Source organism: Schistocerca piceifrons, chromosome 7 (assembly GCF_021461385.2).
Source record: "Schistocerca piceifrons isolate TAMUIC-IGC-003096 chromosome 7, iqSchPice1.1, whole genome shotgun sequence".
Taxonomy (NCBI): Eukaryota; Metazoa; Arthropoda; class Insecta; order Orthoptera; family Acrididae; genus Schistocerca; species Schistocerca piceifrons.
In genome coordinates, this window is record NC_060144.1 from 50,370,603 (window position 1) to 50,389,533 (window position 18,931).

General features: G+C 40.4%; 1 protein-coding gene across 4 annotated transcripts in view; it reads right to left on the bottom strand.

The window, feature by feature from the left end:
- Positions 1 to 18,931, bottom strand: part of LOC124804604 (UHRF1-binding protein 1-like) — a 433,274-nt gene that overhangs the window by 251,875 nt on the left and 162,468 nt on the right. For all 4 annotated transcript variants that reach the window (XM_047264799.1, XM_047264798.1, XM_047264802.1 and 1 more), the window contains exons 7-8: positions 17,101 to 17,533; positions 12,548 to 12,634 (exon numbers count right to left, since the gene is read on the bottom strand). In XM_047264799.1, the coding sequence (XP_047120755.1) occupies positions 12,548 to 12,634; positions 17,101 to 17,533 (520 nt within the window). The remainder of the gene's footprint in view (positions 1 to 12,547; positions 12,635 to 17,100; positions 17,534 to 18,931) is intronic.

The following is an 18,931-nucleotide window of genomic DNA, read 5'->3' on the forward strand; positions in this document are numbered from 1 at the left end:
TCTAGTCCAAGTGGCACATCAATGCAACTGCTCAGTCATGAGTTGTGCTGTAATAAGATAACACCTGTTTGTGTCACTCATCACAGAATTGGGTGAAAAGGCAACGACAACTTACAGTAAGCTTCAGAAGGCTTTTGGAGAGGAGGTTATGTCAAGAGCTCAAGTTTTTCGTTGGCATAAAATGTTTAGTGAAGGCAGGACGAATATTGAAGATTAAGACCGCAGTGGACGGATGTCGACTTGGCCAGGGTGCGTGAACTCGTACGATCTGATCGATGATTATCCGTGAAAATCATTGCAGAAGAACTGAACATCAATCGAGAACTGGTTCATCTAATAATAACTGAAGATCTTGGTATGAGAAAGATTTGTGCAAAAATGGTCCCCAAAAATCTCACACCACAACAGCAAGAAACACGGAAAGATGTGGCAGCTGATCTGTTAGAGCAAACTGAAATCAATCCAGAATTTTTGGTGATGAAAGTTGGTTTTTTCAGTATGATCCAGAGACAAAACGCCAAAGTTGGCAATTGTGCTCAAAGGGATCACCCAGACCAAAAAAAGCTCACATATCAAAGTCAAAAGTGAAATGCATGCTTGTGTGCTTCTTTGATTCCAGGGAAATTGTTCATAAAGAGTGGGTGCCTCCAGGACAAACAGTAAACCAATATTACTACAAAGAAATTTTAGAAAGACTTTGTAAAAGAGTTCTCCGTGTCTGTGCCAACATTGCTGATAATTGGCTTCTGCATCACGATAATGCACCATCCCAACCACACCAATTTTTAACCTCAAAACAAATTTCAGTACTACCACAGCCACCTTATTCACCTGATATCGCTCTGTGCAACTTTTTTCTATTTCCATGAGTCAAAACGGCTGTCAAGGGACACCATTTTCAAACAACACAAGATGTCCAAAAAGCTGTCACGAAGGTCTTGGAGGATATTACAGAAGATGAGTTCCTGAAATGTTACCATCAATGGCAGAAGCGCTGGAAAAAGTGTATGCAATCAGAAGGGAACTACTTTGAAGGACACAACACTAAACTTGACTAAAATGGTAAACAAAATTTTTTTTTCACATCAGTCTTATTATTTTATTGTCACATCTCGTATACCTTAAAGCACATTCTGTTGTTCCTGCCACTGACTTGCCTTCTGCAACAGAGTTGATATTTCAATATGGCTTGTCATCAGCAACTATTAAGGATCTCTCTAACCATGCTTTACCCGAAATGAAAAAAGATGCTATTTATTTGTTACTACTACTTTCCACACCCCTACGCTAATTATGTTTGTCATTTACTTAGTACTTGTTTGTGAAAAATGTGTCCCGTTAGTTCAGAAAACTTCTTGAACAGGATGTGAACTCGAACTGAGTGGATTCTAAATACTCTGCACCTTTGCGTACAGACAGGATCCCACTCTAATCAACTACAATATACGTTCTTACTGCACATTAAATACTTCAACACTAACACCAGACAGAAAGCTATGATCAAATTGTGATTGACAAATATAAATTTAAATGATCTAAAAACAATTACAACAAAACTGGAATGACTATATTGCTATATTACTATTGATACACAATTCACGAACATGGGGATCTGCTGTCCACATGTTCAAAATGCATAGTGATATAACACCTATGTGCATATGAGAGCCTAACAGTTTGAGGAAAAGCAAAGTTATTAATCATGGTTTTCTGAAATTCCTTCAGCAAAGAAGATGCAGTAAAATTCCGGAATGCAACATGAGTAATTTGGAAGTAGATACCTTCGTTGAGGCAAAGCAACTCAAGTCACTTAATAAAGGCAAGTGTTTCAGTCTACATTATTTACCAATTAAGTTCCTTTTGTGGTACATTGCAAAGTAGCTCCACTTTTTTGCAATGTATACAACAGTTCACAAGACTGAAGATCCATACCTAAAGACTGCAAAGTTGCATGGGTCACACCAATACAAAATAAGGAACACACAAAAAATGTGTTGAATTCTGGATTCCTACCATTGATGCTGACTGGTAGCAGGATTTTGAAACATATAATGTGCTCAAACATTATGAAATAAGTCAAAGAAAATGAGCTGTTGACACACAACCAGATGCAAGGGCTACCTGTCTGGAGTGAATAAGGATGATTTATCAACTTTTTTTTAAATTCTGAATTGATGTCTGCTGTTTGTTGAGGGACTGCTCTCACAGCCTGTGCACTGTCCCAACATGTATGCTGGGTTAAGCACTGGTCTTGGGGTAACAACTTGACAACATGTTCTTTCCCCTCTCTCTTATGATCCATTCAGAATTTTGGTGTAGCCCAGTCCAGACATATGGCATCTTTTCCAAGTGCACCAAATGTATCCTGAAAGGCAAAATAAACAGCGCCCGGTTTTTGCCACATTGTCTCTGTTCTCATTTGAAACTTAACTGTCCTGGACATCCACGTATCTGCCAACACTCATTCCATCCTGCACATCTGGTGTCAGTGTAGTAGCATAGTGCTCACTGTTTAATCCAGTAATAATAGCCTTTTCACAGCTGGGAGCTACTATCACAGTGTTGTCAATGGGCAGGAGTTATAACTTTATATGTGGCCCCGTAACGACTTCACATGTGGTCCCGTAACCACCTCTGACTTGCGTTAGTCAGTTCTGCAGGCGTGGACTTTCTCCATGCCATGCGGCTCATTCTGCTGATGTTCGTCACCTGGCCAAAGCACGCACTCTGTGTTAGTGTACTTGCATTAACCACCACTGCCTCCTACCGTGCTGAGTTTCTGCCAGCAATGGACAACCTTACTGGTGTTGTCTCTTCGGCTCACCTCCTGTCACTGCGACCACACTGTCCAGTATCAACCCGGTCTTGTCGCCACCGACTCCCATTCCTATCGTCTCCATGAATGTCTAGATGTTGACACTGGGGCCACCATCACCTCACTGCTGCTGTCATTGTGTCACCGCATAGCTGAGGATCATAGGGTCTGCTCCATGTTCTGCCGCCATACAGCCAATAATGTTTGTGTCACTAGCCTTTGCCTTTTGGCTCCTGGTGCTGTCCTGCCAGCAAATGCTTGCATTAGTGCAAAAACACAGAATATCAAGAACTGCTCTCATTGCAGGTGTCTACCCTTAGTTTTGCAATGATTGTTTTGTTCATAAATTAAATTCTAGGCACCTTTGTTTGGAACCATGTGCCTGAGATGCTCCCAGCAAGAGAGCACTGCTGAGATGGGTGTGATGTCTCTATTGAGGCTCAAAATATATGTTGACAGAGGAGTAGTTTTGGCAGCTGTGATTACAGGCAGCTGTGGCAAAGAAAGATTCACATGTTCTGGCCTTTTTTGGGAGACCATAGGGAGGTGAAGCCTGTATGACTGCCTCACCATCTTTCTCGGGGATTCTAGCACTATTACTTGAAGAAGCAGGGCGATTTGTTTCCACCAATTTATGAAATAATGAGCCACGTCCGATGTTCACACCACACATATGTGTGTGCCGCAAATGTCACATTGAACGGCAACACTGTAATCCCCATCTATGCTTTGAACTACATGACTCACCATCATTCATGAATTAGACTACAGTGATCTGGATGCTGAAGGAATAGTGACAGCAAGGGCATTCAGAAGCTGATGGAGCAGTCTACAATTTTGAAATGGAATCATTAAGGATGTGAGGGCACAATTTTGATGTCATTCTGGGGACTGAATACAGGTCGCATACTGTCCAATTTGATGAGGCACCTACCATTTTGGCAGCAATCACACCACACGGATGCGAGAAATCCCAGAAAAACAGCCTGTTTCTTGAGTCCCTACAGAACTGTATACTGTGATGTTAAAATCCAACACCCTTGTAAACATTAGTGGTGGTACTGGAACGTTTCTCTGGCTGACAGTCAAAATCCTAGATCCTTGAATGAAATGCCTTCCTAGTTGATCCACTCATCCAGAATGATGTTACTGATAGATTTCAGACCCGCATGAAACTAAGCCTGTGTAACAAAGATACTGTGCTGACAAAAGTATGTGTTCTAGTGTGTTTGGATGATTTTGGAGTAAGAGATGTCGTAATACCAAATGGGACAATCAAGTATAAGATTCCTCTGACAGGAGGGACACAGTTTTAGGAGAATAGAAGATAGGAATCATCTCCCATACGAGTCTCTTCAATCATGCTACCCATTAAAAACATTTTCAGGAAAAGTTATTGTATTTAATTGTGTTTGAGTGGAGTATTTTTGTTATATCCACAGATTACCACCCATGTGTGAACAAAACTTTTTATTAGGTGGAGCAAGGCCACTGCTTAATTTTACAAAAAGATAAACTTTCCTTGAAAACAAAAGGCTGCTTCTCCAACCAAAATTTTATAACAAGCCAAAGAATATGCCACCTTACTGAATTGAAATATTAGTAACTGAACTAAATTTACATTCCTTTGTCAGGTTTTCTCTCGACGCTTTCCGGCGGATGCTGCAAAGTAGACGGGCGCAGAGTCCGGGTTACAGGTCGAAAGACGCCAGTTTCCCTTTCTTCTGGCTATTTACACAGCGGCTCCAGTCTTCCTCCACTGATTCTGGAGTGATGATTGGCGGCCATTGGCAATCCCTGACTGGTGGATGGTGATATCATAGTGTGGCCATCCATGCCGGAAAAAGGATCGTGGGAATGCATAGTTCGTGGCTGATTAAATGTTTGGTGGGAATGCCTCTAGTGCCGGCTGGTGGAACGCAACAGCATTAAGTTGCAGGCGCCGCTTAACTCTGCCGCGGTAGCCAACCATTGCGTTTGTGTGGATGTGCACGCCATGGCAATTTTGCATCCAGTTTTAGAGAATTTGCATGATTGTTTGAAGAGAGAAAATACTTGCCTAGTTCACCATGAAATTTTGACTGGGGATGCCAGACTGACAGCACTTACAGTAATTTGTGGAAAAGAGTATTCAGCAGTAGCTTCATGTCGGAATTATACAACCCTCAACCAGCCCATGGGCATCACCAACAACAGTGGTTGTTCCCAAGAAATCTATTAATGATAAGAAACTTTGTGTGGATATGAGGACAGTAAATGAAGTCACAACACCAACACATACCCCTTGCCTTATATCAATGAAACTTTGGATAGATTGTGGAATTGTAAAATATTTACCACTTTAGATATGAAAGTAAGATATTATCAGATTGTGATTGCACCCCAAGACAGGCCAAAAACCATGTCTGTAGTGCCCTCCAGGTACATGAGTTCTTGAGGCTGCCTTTGGGCTTAAGGAATGCGCCCACCACATTTCGATGGTTTGTCAACTTCTTAAGATGGCTAAAGCCAACAACATGCTTGGTCTATTTAGACCTCTTGTCAGACGTATCTCATCCTTGAATGTCACTGTATCCTGGCTAGTAGTCTCATGTGGTACTACGACACCTGGTGTAACTGAGGAAGATGCTGATGATTATGAAGTATATTGTCAATATCACAAGGTGCCCACTTGAGTTTAAAGTTGGAGAAATGCTTTCTCATAGCATCACAGTTCAGTATCTGGGCCATATTGTTAGCTCAGCTGAGGTACAGACAGACCCACGGCTAACGAAAATGGCGGACAATTTCCCTGCACTCACTAATGTGAAGGAATTGCAAAATTTTCTAAAATGGCAGACAGTTTCTCTGCACCTACTAATGTGAAGGAATTGCAAAATTTCTAGTATTGGTGAATATTTATCTTTAATTCAGCAAGGATTATGTGACAGCAACAAAATGATTAACAAAGTTGCTGAAAAAAAGGAGCATCTTCTGAATGGGCTGTAGAATGCAAGTCTGTAACACAACAGGTCAAAGATGTATTAACAAGTTCGTCCTTGCTGACACACCCCAATTCTGAGAAGTCATATATGTTCTCAAGTGCTGCATCTGAGTTTGCTGTAGGATGCACTCTGAGTCAGGAACAGGATGGGGAAGAAAAACTGAATTGTTACGTTTCTCATCAACTCACTAATGTTGAAGTTAATTACAACACAAGAGAGAAGGAATTGTCAGCCTTGGTGATTGGATTTACATGCTTTATGTACAGCAGGAAATCCACACTGGAAACTACCAATGCTGCTCTTTTATGACTACTGAATTTGAAAGACCCCAGCGGAGGCTCAATGCACTGGGTGTTGAAGTTAAGCAGTACTGGAGAAATTTCATCAAAATCCAGCTGCATTAAGTAGGAAGATCTGTCCTTTTAGAATGGCGGGAGGGGGGGAAAGCATCTGTCCACAAATGAGCATAGACTTGCAAAGAGCAGCTCGTTCAAAACTCAGCTTGCCCTTTTTCTCATACAATACCCTGCAAACAATGCTGAAGGGCAACAGGCAGATTTCATATGCCTAGATTTCCAAAAAGTGTTTGATAAGGTGTCCCACTCCCACTGCAGACAGATGTATGAGTATTATGGAGATGCTTCATGATCTTAAATGAGACTCTCTAGATAGGAGACGACATTCTTATCGCAAAACATTACTGAGAGAATTTATGGAACTGGTGTTTGAAGTTGCCTGCAGAAAGTTTCTACTGCCACTAACATACATTTTGTGTAAGGACCACAAAGATAAGAGTAATTAGGGCTCATGTTGAGGCGTACGGACCTTGTACTCGGACCTTGTACTAATAGTGGCACAAGGTAATTTTTGCCATGCACCCTGTGGTGGCTTTCAGAGTACATATGTAGATGAAATGTAGTGCATGCAAATGAGGCGCTTATCACAGAGCTTAAAGAGAAGCAAAGTGAGGACGTCAACTGTCAGCACTGTGCTACTCTCCCAGATCTCGTATCCGAAGGCAATATATTGTATCATAAAACTCCTCTTGGGAATTGATTAGCAATATTGAAAGCACTCCAGTCTTGTATCATTATCCTATGCCATGATAGCACCCAAACCTGCCACATCAGGAAACGAGCTACAAAGAACTGAATTGCTACCTGTTACTGGTGGCAACATGGGCAACGTGATATGGATATAGATATACATGCTTGTGTTCAGTGCACGCAAGTAGTGCAACAAACACAGCAACGGATTCTGTTTCAGACCTTGCCAGAAGCCTCTACAATCACTTTTCACAGTACCTGGTTTTGGTGTCAATTACAGATAAGATGGCGGACACCATAGAAAAAGCCTTTATGAATCACTTAGTGTCACCACTCAGGAGTCCCAACGCCATTCTGATGGAGGAAGAAACGATTTCCATGTCTGCTCTATTTGTACAAGTGTGTAAACTGTTATAAATTGAGAAGTGGAGAACTAATCCCTTCCATCCCAAAATCAATGGCCATGTTGAATGTATTCATAAAACCACCATCCTAATCCTATCCTATTACATGAACAAGACACATAATGATTGTGTTTGTTATCTGCCATATTTATTATCTGTCTACAACAGCAGATTTCACAACTCAACGGGGCACATTCCCTATGAGGTAATGTATAGAAGCCCCACAAGCCTCCCTTCCAAATTACATGAGTTACCTCCTCACTGTACTCTACCATGCCATCTCACTGCCTCGCTTCACAGTGCCCCTCCACTGCCTTGACAGTCCACCAGAATCCGTTTGTAAGGTAAGATGTAATAAAATTAAAAGCAACAAATAAATCCTCTGTCAGCCCTGGTCATCCCAATTTAATAAGCGATGAAATAATTATTTTAAATGTTATCATCCAGAGAACAAAATTAATTGCACTTAGATGTTCCCCTTAGTGTGCAAGGTCCCCATATCATCACCGTCTGCCTACAAGAGAATACCATAAATCATCATTTTTGCAAATTTCTTGCTCTACTCCTGCGGAAGGGGGAAAGAATGTGCAGGTGGTCAGCTGTGTGGAGGAAGTTGGGATGATTTATCAAAATTTTATATTCTAAACTGGTTTCTGTGATTGAGTTTGCTGCTGAGAGCGCTCTCACAACCAGTGTAGCATCCAGGCACCTGATGCTGGGCTAGGCAGGGTCCCCACGGTAAGTACTGCTGACACACAGATGCCTTTGCGAGCATCAGCTGCAACCCTTGACCAATGGAAACTTAAGACAGGCTCATGTGGGACCTCAGATGCAGGCAGCCGAGGATCAGAGAGGAGATGCTTCACTCTTTCTGTTGCTGGCTACTGATGCAACAACACGTCCATTCTCTAGTCTATTACAGCGCATTCAAAACTTTGACCATGATAGTCCCCTCCAGATGTGTGGCATCTTCCCCACGTATGACCTATGTATCCACATATGACCTATAAATGCCACCAGGTTTTTACCAGATACTCCATAGGCAATCAACCTCATTAAAAGCTGCATATGAGAAACAATGCCTAAAAGTTTTGGGAATTCTGGAATCAACTTGAAAACACCTGTCAACAGCGGTCTTTATTTGATGTGAATAAAGAGCCAATTGTGTTTCCTAAGAATGATATTTTCTGAAACTGTCGTGCAGTATAGAATGAGGACAGGCAGATATGTGGACATCCAACTGAGAACATGGTCCAGTCCTAGGTTGTGTTTATCTTACACAGGCCATTCAACCGTACACAACTGGCACACTAGAGTATTGGGCACGCTGATAACACTGTTACCTTTTTACAATTTTTATTTACCGGACACATTCTTACGCACATTGTCTTTCCAAACTGGGCTTTGCCAGATGATGTGAAATTTCGAGGAGGAACTAAGCATTTAAAAATCACTTTGTTACTTTGATACATTCTGAAAAATCGTTGATGTACCTATAGATATACAGACTTTCACCCACATTTGTATAGGGAGGTTAAAGGGCTGGGAAAAGTGGGCAGGAGCAAAAATTAGTAGCAATTAAGTAAATTTTTGGCTCTAAATCCTTACATAAAATTCATGTTTGTCTGCCTGTTTGGAACGTATGATCTCAAAAAGTAATGGTCTGTTTCACGCGCAATCTCCCCCCCCCCCCCCCCCCCCCCAAAAAAAAAGACTGGTTCTGTCTTGGGAAGTTTTGTAGCTATATAGCTCTTCCAGCAACAATGTACTGGTTTTTTGTTCAAATAGACTGCTAGAAAGACAATGCTACAATTCTGGACATTACAAAAATCATCAACAACTTTGTGAACATGTTATTTTGGCAGCAGAAAACATTGACATCAGTACAATGAGCTACACCATCCATTAATAAGTTGCCGGCAGGTTTGTCTCCTACAAATCTACTGACAAACTATCCAGCTGAGTTTTCAAATTCGTTGGATTGTCCTGCTGTCCCACTGCATACATTGTAACTCAAAACTGTGGCACTAATAATTAATTTGTGCAAAATTGATCCATCTGGGTTGTTCAATGGAATCAAACTCACCATCTAAAAACTTATGCCAAACATCACTGAGACAACAATTCTGAATGACAAGTCAAACGGAGAAGATGTGCTCATTCAACAAATTCCTATCATTCCCACTGACGTGCCATTTCATTTTAAATGACTAAAATTCCCCACTTGCCTGGCATTCTCAATGATCAACAACAAATTGCAAGATCATTCACTTCACTTCAAGACTAAAATTCTCCACTTGCCTGACATTCTCAATGATCAACAACAACTTGCAAGATCATTCACTTCAAGTGCATGGATTAAATGTGGAAAATCCATACTTTTCACAAGGTCAGATACATGTTGCAACCTTACAAATGGAACAGCCAAAAAATTGTATTTGTCTTTGCACAAAACAGAAAGGCCAGTAATATTGTATATCCCAAAGAACTTGAAGAAACTTATTCACATATAATGCAATTATGCAGAAATGATTATTTTATTTATTTCCTACATATACATGTGTCTGTCTCAATTACATGTACATACTTCCAATATATTACAAAAAAAATTGAAAGGGCACTGCAATGTGTTCAGAGCATTAGCTAATACTACATGTACTGCATCACTGTCACCGTCTTCAACAGCAGCAGCAGCAGCCACTGCCACAATTTGACATCCATACTGGATTAAGGTGTACCCTTGACTTTTCAATGTCATTAAGATTTTCATCTTTATGCCCATGTGTTTTCTAATGCCATCTACCTACCTTACTGTATGTTATTCCATTTCTTACTTTCTGGAATTCAGCAAAAAAAAAACATCCTTTCCCCATCTACCATCTATCCACCTGCTTATATGACCCACCCATCTCTATTTAATTTTCAATACAGCCCACATTACATCTTCCATTCCAGTCTGTCCACTGATCCAAATCAAGTTTTCCTGTCTTGTCTTAACATGCATTTCTACAGTGCTCACTTGATGAATGCTAAGCTTTTTTTAAAGGTCCTCCCATTGAAAGTTCATGTCTCACCGTCACACATCAGAACTGATAATATACACTGACAAAATTTTCTTTGCAGACTCACAGGAAGTTAAGGCTTAAAAACCCTATTTGATGAAAGACATTCTGGAGAATCATCTGATGGCTACACACATAAAGACTCCTTTATTTAGTTCGGGCACAATGAGTTTTGACATTCTCGGTCATTACTGAGTAAAAGATAAAAGACAGTTAGATTATACACCACTAAGTCCACTCCATATAGCCACGTACCTGAACAATTGTATTCTGTGCAGTTACAGGGAAGGAAAATTAGTCCTCCTGTGTTTTCATATGTGACTCCATCTCTCTTATGGTGTTCTTATTATTTTGTGATATAGTTGTTGGCAGTGAATTATTTTACAGTCTGTCTTAAACATTGGATTCTTAAATGTGTCCAATTCTGTTGAGTGCAAATTATTTTTTATTTATTTAATCCATGCCTAAGATCCTGGAGAATCTCTACAGTTCTGTAGTATTAACTCCACTACCCTTTCACGAACCTCTACATTCCACTTATCTCCTTTAAAGCACCCTCAGAAGATACATGCTACTTAAGCAGTACTCAACTGCAGGTTTCACATGGATCTTTACAGAGTAAATGTTGGATCAACACACTTTCAGAAATTCTCCCAATAAACACAGGTAAAATTTCTGCCCTTTTTATAATGGATTTCTTATGTTTGTCCCACTACATAGTTCTTAATATTGTTAATAACCAGATATTTAAATTATGTGGATTGAACTTGAAGGAATGATTTAGGTTTCCTTCTATGCTCCCAAGGGGCGTACATGTCTATAGCGCTGAGCTAATAAGAAAAGATCACAATAAATAATGGTGCATGCTGGAAGGGCCACGTGAGCTGGTTCAGAGACATTATTCTCTAAGCTAACAACTACAGTAAAACTTAGTGAGTTACTAGCTCTTAATCAGGGAGGGCCTTTGCTTTTTATGGAGTCACTGGAATGGGTGGACCATGAATGGCTCACAGCCTTTGTTCGGCATCATCTGGTGGTGCAGGAAAACCTGCTTCAGTGGTGTGCTTGCCAGCAAAGGGGTGCCAAAATGGCCGGGGATGGAATGGTGATAAACTCACCTGGTAGTCCTGACACACACTGCACTATTTACACCACACTATATGTAGTGTTCCAGGTGCTGATATCAGGGGACAAACCAGGCATCCAGCAGCAGGCTTTGTACACCTGCAGTCAATGGAAGCACCTCGAGCAAACACGGCTTAGGAAGGCAGCATGAAAAATGGAGTAGCATCCTCGAACTGTGATACAACAGTGACACTGGATGTGCGATAAAAACATGCTGTCTGCACATACTGTGGCGAAACGTGGCAGACGTCGACATAATCCACATGGCGCTGTGTGGGTGGGCTGTTGAGAGCATGGCCAGGAGGTCTTGCCTCGTTGAAGTGGACCAAGAGACCGGCCAAGAGGTGTTTTGGCATCGTGGTGTCCTTGCTTAGGCCATCTAAGTTCTAACTCAGCAGAAGTGACCAGCGAGGGTGTTGGTGGATGTGGTAGTACCTTAGCTGGCAGGTGCTTTGCTGATCACTAGGTTTTTGTCTGCGCAGCCCTTCATCTACTGCTACAGATGGAGGCGATGGAAGGAGTTGCCACAAACCTAACTGGAGATCACTAATACTGTTTTCAAACAGTTACCGAGTTTTTCCTTCTATTGATATACATATTTTAATCATTTATTATATCTGAAGCCTGCTCAAATTTGTACATAGCCAAACATAGATTGTTGTTCTGGTTAACAATGTATGCTACCTACATTTAAGTAGTTTTCACACACTGAATGAATTCAGAGTAACTGCATGGTTTGCTCAGTGATTAGCTACTGGAGTTCACCGTCATATCTATGAGAACTGCAGGGCAATACATAAATTGCATGGAATTCAGAGCAAGGCAGATATCTTGAGTCACATTGATGGCAGCTGTGATGCAAGAATCACAATATTTGCCTGAGAGCAATTTCCTCACTAGCCTGACTGTCCTGATTTGGCTACCAGTGACTTATTTCTTCCTGAATTTCAAATAGTTCCTTACTGGATATCATATTCATGGTAGTATGAAAGTTATTGTTATCAGCTGACCATTACAGACCTTACTATCCAAATAATTTCTATACTTAGATGACCAATATTAATAAAAGTAGAAGAAGTATATTTGAAAAAAATGATATAATATTACTCACAAGGGAACGCTTTATCCCCAGGATAGTAATAATATGTGAATTCAGCATGTACCAGTGTGGATTCTCCTTTCAAGCGACTGCTCTCACCTGTAGATGAAATGATTTGAGCAATCAAACCTTAACAAGAAATTATGTAATCAAATCATATTATTGTCAACAGCCAAAAAATAAGATAATTATATTACACTACAATAGAAACTATAACTGAGTTGGAAGTTACTGTATTACACACTTGACATATTGCAATAGCCTGTCTTCATTTTTCTCATCATCAAAGTTTATGTTTGATAGTATGGACTCACACAGCATACCTGCTACATGTATGCTACTTGATTTGCTTACTGCAAGTCAGTTATGCAGATACCATACACTGAAGTTAGGTATCTAAATCATACTTTAGTTAGGCATTTTTTCATGAAGTGCTGCAAGTAACCCATTAGACACTGATCTTTGGACGTGAAAAAGTTACTCTTACCAAAATGAACAATAAATCTGACAGAGCAATGTATTTCTCTGGAGGTGTAAAACCTCTTTCATATGCCATAAAGCAGCACAAGTCCTGGATAAAATCTGCAGCAAAAAGTATTTTGAACCTTCTGGTATTGGATAATGTAAAATACTGAAAATACAAATACAAATAAAAGTTATTTATGTAAGACAGTAACAATTACCATGTGTTCCAGGAATAATTCCAACTGTACAAAGCGTAATAAAAATGTAATGAATGAAAGAAGGATCAGAAACATTTTGGATTACATAAAGACTGTTGTTGTTATTGTGGTATTCAGTCCAAAGACTGGTTTGATGCAGCTGTTCTTGCTAACCTATTCCATGCAAGCCTCTTCGGCTCTTTGTAGCTACTGCAATCTGCATACATTTGAACGTGCTTACTGTAGTCAAGCCTTGGACTGTCTCTACAATTTTGGTCAGCCACACTTCCCTCCATTACCAAATATGCTAGTCCTTGATGCTTCAGGATGTATCCTATCAACCAACACCTTCTTCTAGTCTAGATGCTTCAAATATTTTTCTCTCCTATTAAATTCAGTACTTTCTCATTAGTTACTCAATCAAACTATCTAATCTTCAGCAGTCATCTCTTGCACCACTATTTCAAAAGCACCTTTTCTCTCCTTGCCTGAACTGTTTATCACCCATGTTTCACTTCTGTACAAGGCTACACTCTAGAGAAATAGCTTCAGAAAAGACTTCCCAGCATTTATCTACAATTCATGTTAGCAATTTTGCAGTTTTTTCAGAATTTTTTTTTCTTTTGTCAGTGAAACTCATCTCCTAATCTAATTCCCCCAGAAACGCAACATTTAATTCAATTTATTCTAGTATTTTTGTTTTACTTTTATTGATGTTCATCTTATAACCTCTTTTCAAGACTCTCCGTTCTATTCATTTTATCTTCCAAGCCCTTTTCCATCTCTGACACAATTAAAATTTCACTTGTAAATCTCAGAGTTTTTATTTCTTCTCACTACACTTGAATACATTTTACAAAGCAAACAATAGAAAATCCAGGATGTAATGTAACAATACACAAAAAGTTGCTACTCACCACATAGCAGAGATGTTGAGTCCCAGATAGGCACAACGAAAAGACTGTCACAGATAAGCTTTCAGCCATGAATGCCTATATCAAAAATAGACCGCACACACACATAAACTAAACTCACACACATTTAACTGCAGTCTCTGGCAGCTGAACCCACACTACGAGCAGCAGCAGTAGTGCATGATGAGAGTGGCAACTGGGTGAGGGTAAGGAGGAGGCTGGCGTGGGGAGGGAGGGACAGCAGGGTAGGAGTGGGAGACAGTGAAGTGCTGCTGGGGAGTGCGCAAGGATGAGGTGGAGTGAAGGCATGGCAGCTAGGTGAATTTGAGAGGTTAGACGGAGGGTAGGGGCAGGATTCCTCTAGATGGCCCATGAATAGATTGGCATAGGATGGTTCCATGTGGGTGTCCACAGCTGTACCACGGATTTGTTTGTAGGTAATGCCTTCAAAGGAGAAGTAATTGTGGGTGAGGATATAGATTGTCATTGCGACTAGGAAGGAGGTTGTTGGTTTGGAATCCATAGGGCGTCTGGAAAGTTAGTGTTATATAGCAATAAGGCCATGGGCATTAGGAATGTTAGTGTACAGGGAGGTGGCATCAACAGTGACGAGCAGGGCACCGTGTGGTAAAGGGACAGGAACTGTGGAGAGTCGGTGGAGGAAATTGTTGGTATCTTTTATAAAGGAGGGTAGGTACCGAGTGATAGGTTGAAGGTGTTGCTCTACAAGACCGGAGATTCTCTCAGTGGGCCATGATGGGGATCTTGGGTGGTTGGGTTTATGGGCTTTAGGAAACATGTAAAAGGTAGGAGTGCAGGGAGTGGTAGGGGTGAGCAGACAGATGGACTGCAGGGACACATACTGAGATGGGCATAAGGATTGGAGGAGTGACTAGAGATCGTGCTGGATTACTGGAATGGGTTCACTATGGAGAGGTTTGAAGGTGGATGCATCTAACAGCTGGTGGAGTCGTGGAGTCGTGGAGTCCTTCTGCCAGGTAATCCTTGCTGTTCAAAACAACAATGGTGGAGCCAATGTCCACAGGTAGGAATATAAGGTCAGGATCAGTTTTTAGATGATGGACTGTGGTTCTTTCTCCAGATGTAAGGTTAGTTTGCGTGTTGAGGGATTTGGGGGATGATAGTGAGGCAAGGTTCGAGGTTAAGGAATTTGGGAAAGTTAACAGGGGGTGATTTGGGGGCAGTGGGGGTGGATTACAGTTGGATGGAGGAGTGAACTGAGATACATCTGCCTACAAACCTAGGCTACGTGCACCTGCACGGCACCATTCTATGCCAACCTATTCATTGACCATCTAGAGAAATCCTAAACTTCTCACCTGGTTCAGATTCACTGATGACATCTTTGTGATCTGTATCGAGGGTGAGGATATCCTATCCACATTCCTCCCGAACCTCAACCGCTTGCTATGACTCCCCCTTCGCCACCCCAGCCTCCTCCTTACCCCCACCCAGTTGCCACTCCCGTCATGCACTGCTGCTGTTGTTCGCAGTGTGGATTCAACTGTGTCATCTATTTTTGACACAGGTCTTGTTGGCCAAAAGCTTATTTGTGACAGTCTCTTTGTTGTGCCTAACTGTGACTCAGTATCTCCACTAGATAGTGAGTAGCAACTTTCCTTTTCATGTGTTGATAGATTTCCTAAATTTATTTTTAGGTCCATTAGTGTCCAGTCTATGAACAGAATGAATAACGCAGGTCAGGCTACAATCCCACCTCATTACCTTCTCAACTACTGCCTTCGTTTCATGTCCTTGTACTCATAATTGTAATCTGATCTCTGTACAAACTGTAAATAACTCCCCACCCTCAGAACCGTACAGTGTGTATGCCAAGCTACAGCATCAAAAGCTTTCTCTACATTACCATTGCTACAAATGTAGGTCTTCAGTCTGTCTTCGAAGATATGCCTCCCATGTTGTTCCATTTCCCTGGGACAACAACTGATCTTTCCCAAGGTTGACTACTGCCAGTTGTTCAATTTTTTAGTAAATAATTAATGTTAATATTTTCAAACCATAACTTATTAAATTGATGGTTCAATAATATTCATTACTGTCAGCACCTGCCTTATTTGGAATTGGAATTATTACATTCTTCTTAAATAGTGAGGGCATTTAACTTGAATCGTACAGCTTGCATAAAAGGCAGAACAGTTTTGTCCTGATATATTCTTCCAAGGATCTAAATATTTCTCCTCTACTCACTACGATTTCACCATTTTACTTCTTAGACATCTGCATTTCCTTTTGCATGCTGGGCATTTTATATTGTCTCCTTTTGTCAGTTAAAGTCAATATTTCAAACTGTTCATGCATATCTAATGGACCTTGTCTTTTTCCCGATTTGTTCCTCTGCTACTTTCACTACTCCATTTCTCAAAGCTACCCATTCACATTTTATTGTACTCCTTTCCTCCATTTCAGACAATTGTTGCCTAATGCTCTCCTTGGAGCACTCAAAAACCTATGGTTTTTTAAATTTATCCACGTCACATCTCTGTAATTTCTTACTTTTCTGTAACTTTTTGATCATCCTTCACAGAGTGCCGATGTTCTTAAGATGCATATAAAATTTTAGCATTATGCAATTCTCCAAACTTCAAAACATATAACGGACAAGTACATCACTGCAGACATTTTTAGAGAGACTTGGTAATTGTACTACTACACACTTATAAGATGTCTCCAAAGGGAAAAGTGGGCTTAAAATTCAATGCCTTTTTCCTGCACAAAATTCACATGACAGTTGAGAAGCAGACAGCTGTAAGAACAGAGGTACCTGCATTTAACTAGCCCACAGTAACAAGCACAGTATGAAATAAATTCTTATATTCGTGTATCATTTGCTTTTTAGTTAAATATACCAACTGATTTCTCTTACCAAAAATTAACTCCCTATTGCATCATGAGCAACATATATTGGCAGTTTAAGGATAACAACATCATAAGGTAAATTTCAACTAACCTGCAATAAATACTTTTGGTTTCTGTTTGCGTTTTGTGGTTGTCACTTGGTACAATGTGAAGTCTTTGACCCTGAGTACAAAACACGAAGTCATGAGCTTTGAGAGCTCCCGCAATATGTATGTCTTCATCGGATTTCCGCTGGTGGCAGATCCAGATGAAGGCTGTGCATTATGGCTGCGTTTCACATTTGAATCTCCATGCTGAGCTCCTAAGTTCTTCTGCTGCTGCTGTTGGTGTGGGTTCTGTTGCTGAGCACGGCCAACAGGTGCGTGATGGCCAACACCAGCTCCCTGGTCTACAATGTCCAACAGCCGTGCACGAAAAGTACTCAGAGCCTGTGAGAGCCATTGTGTATGAGGGTACATTTCTTCCCAATAGACTGGCCAGTGCTTTCGATTTCCCACAGCCAGATGGTATGGATAGTAATCCAACTACAAAAATTAAAAACAATAAATTACAATTTTATTGTTTATAAATTAAAGCAATTTTGCAACACATATAATTTCACAGAGAGAAAGAAATTATGTCTTCATGAATTTTGCAGATCTTTTTCACCTGATTCATGGTTTGAAACAGTTGGTGTAACTTATCACTTTTACACCTAAATCTGTTGTTTTATCGACAAGTATGGAAGAGAACCAAACAGTCAAACATTCTGAACATGGTATACTACTTATGGTGTATGCTGCTAAACGTAATCTGGTGTGTGTGTGTGTCAGAGAAAATACGGTGGAGAATAGAACTACCGCTACGATAAATTGTACCTTTAACCACATACATAGACAAAATACATTGCACATGTGATACTGTTATCAAATAATGGTGATAAAGGTGACAAAGATTTTACTTTGGATTGTTTCTAAAACATTTATAAAAATAATACTCAATACCGGCTGGCATACGACTTATCGAATGATGAACTTCCGAACTAAACCCAACTATGAAATGGAAATTCTAGCGAAATCAGCTAATGTCACTTCAATTTGGGTATTGGGGTCAGTATGTCCAGAAATGATAGGACGATGATTGTGGCTAAAAATAATATAAATAAAAGCGTACTATTAAAGTTCCCACATACTTAGCCCACTTTAGAAGATAAAGGGTTTGAAGCTTGATTTACTTAAACAGATACCCTAGAAGGAAGTGCAATAATTGGAAACTGAAGAAAAGAAAAAGTCAACATCCAGATTAAACATTGCCTTAATGTGTAAGGGACTATAATGCATTCAGTACTAATGGAACAGAAAACAGTTGACAAATAGATAACTGTGATGCAGATAGAATGCTACACTTTTCTGAAAATGCTTTTGAAATTTTGAGATCCATAGTAGGAGTCTCTTGAACATAATTTGATAGCTGTATACGAGGAGTCCAACAGGTGCCATTGCCACTGGCCACACCCATGTTTGGAAAGAAACAGAGCAGACAACACCATGTCATCACTAACCACAGCATTTACTGGTGCAGCTGTATTGTGTACATAGTGCAAAGAGCTGGCAAACTGCTTTTGTCACCTCAATTACAACTGCTGCCAGTACATCTGAGACGCCAGCACATCCTTTTGAGCTGCTTTGTAGGATGAATATGTGTTAAGATTTTAGAGGCAGGAGTGCACTAACTGTGCCCACAGCATTCCTAAAAAGTGTAGTGATTCACAGAAAGTGATACATTGGTACAGGGTAAAGTTTTTCTTTAAGGTTTGCTAGTCTCTGCTCTAGCAGGCTGGCATAGTTTCAATAAAGTGAAAACAATTTTTTCTATATACCAGTATTACATTTTAGCAAGTTTGGCTGACATTGTGTATGTGTTCAGTCGTTGTGCAATAAAGC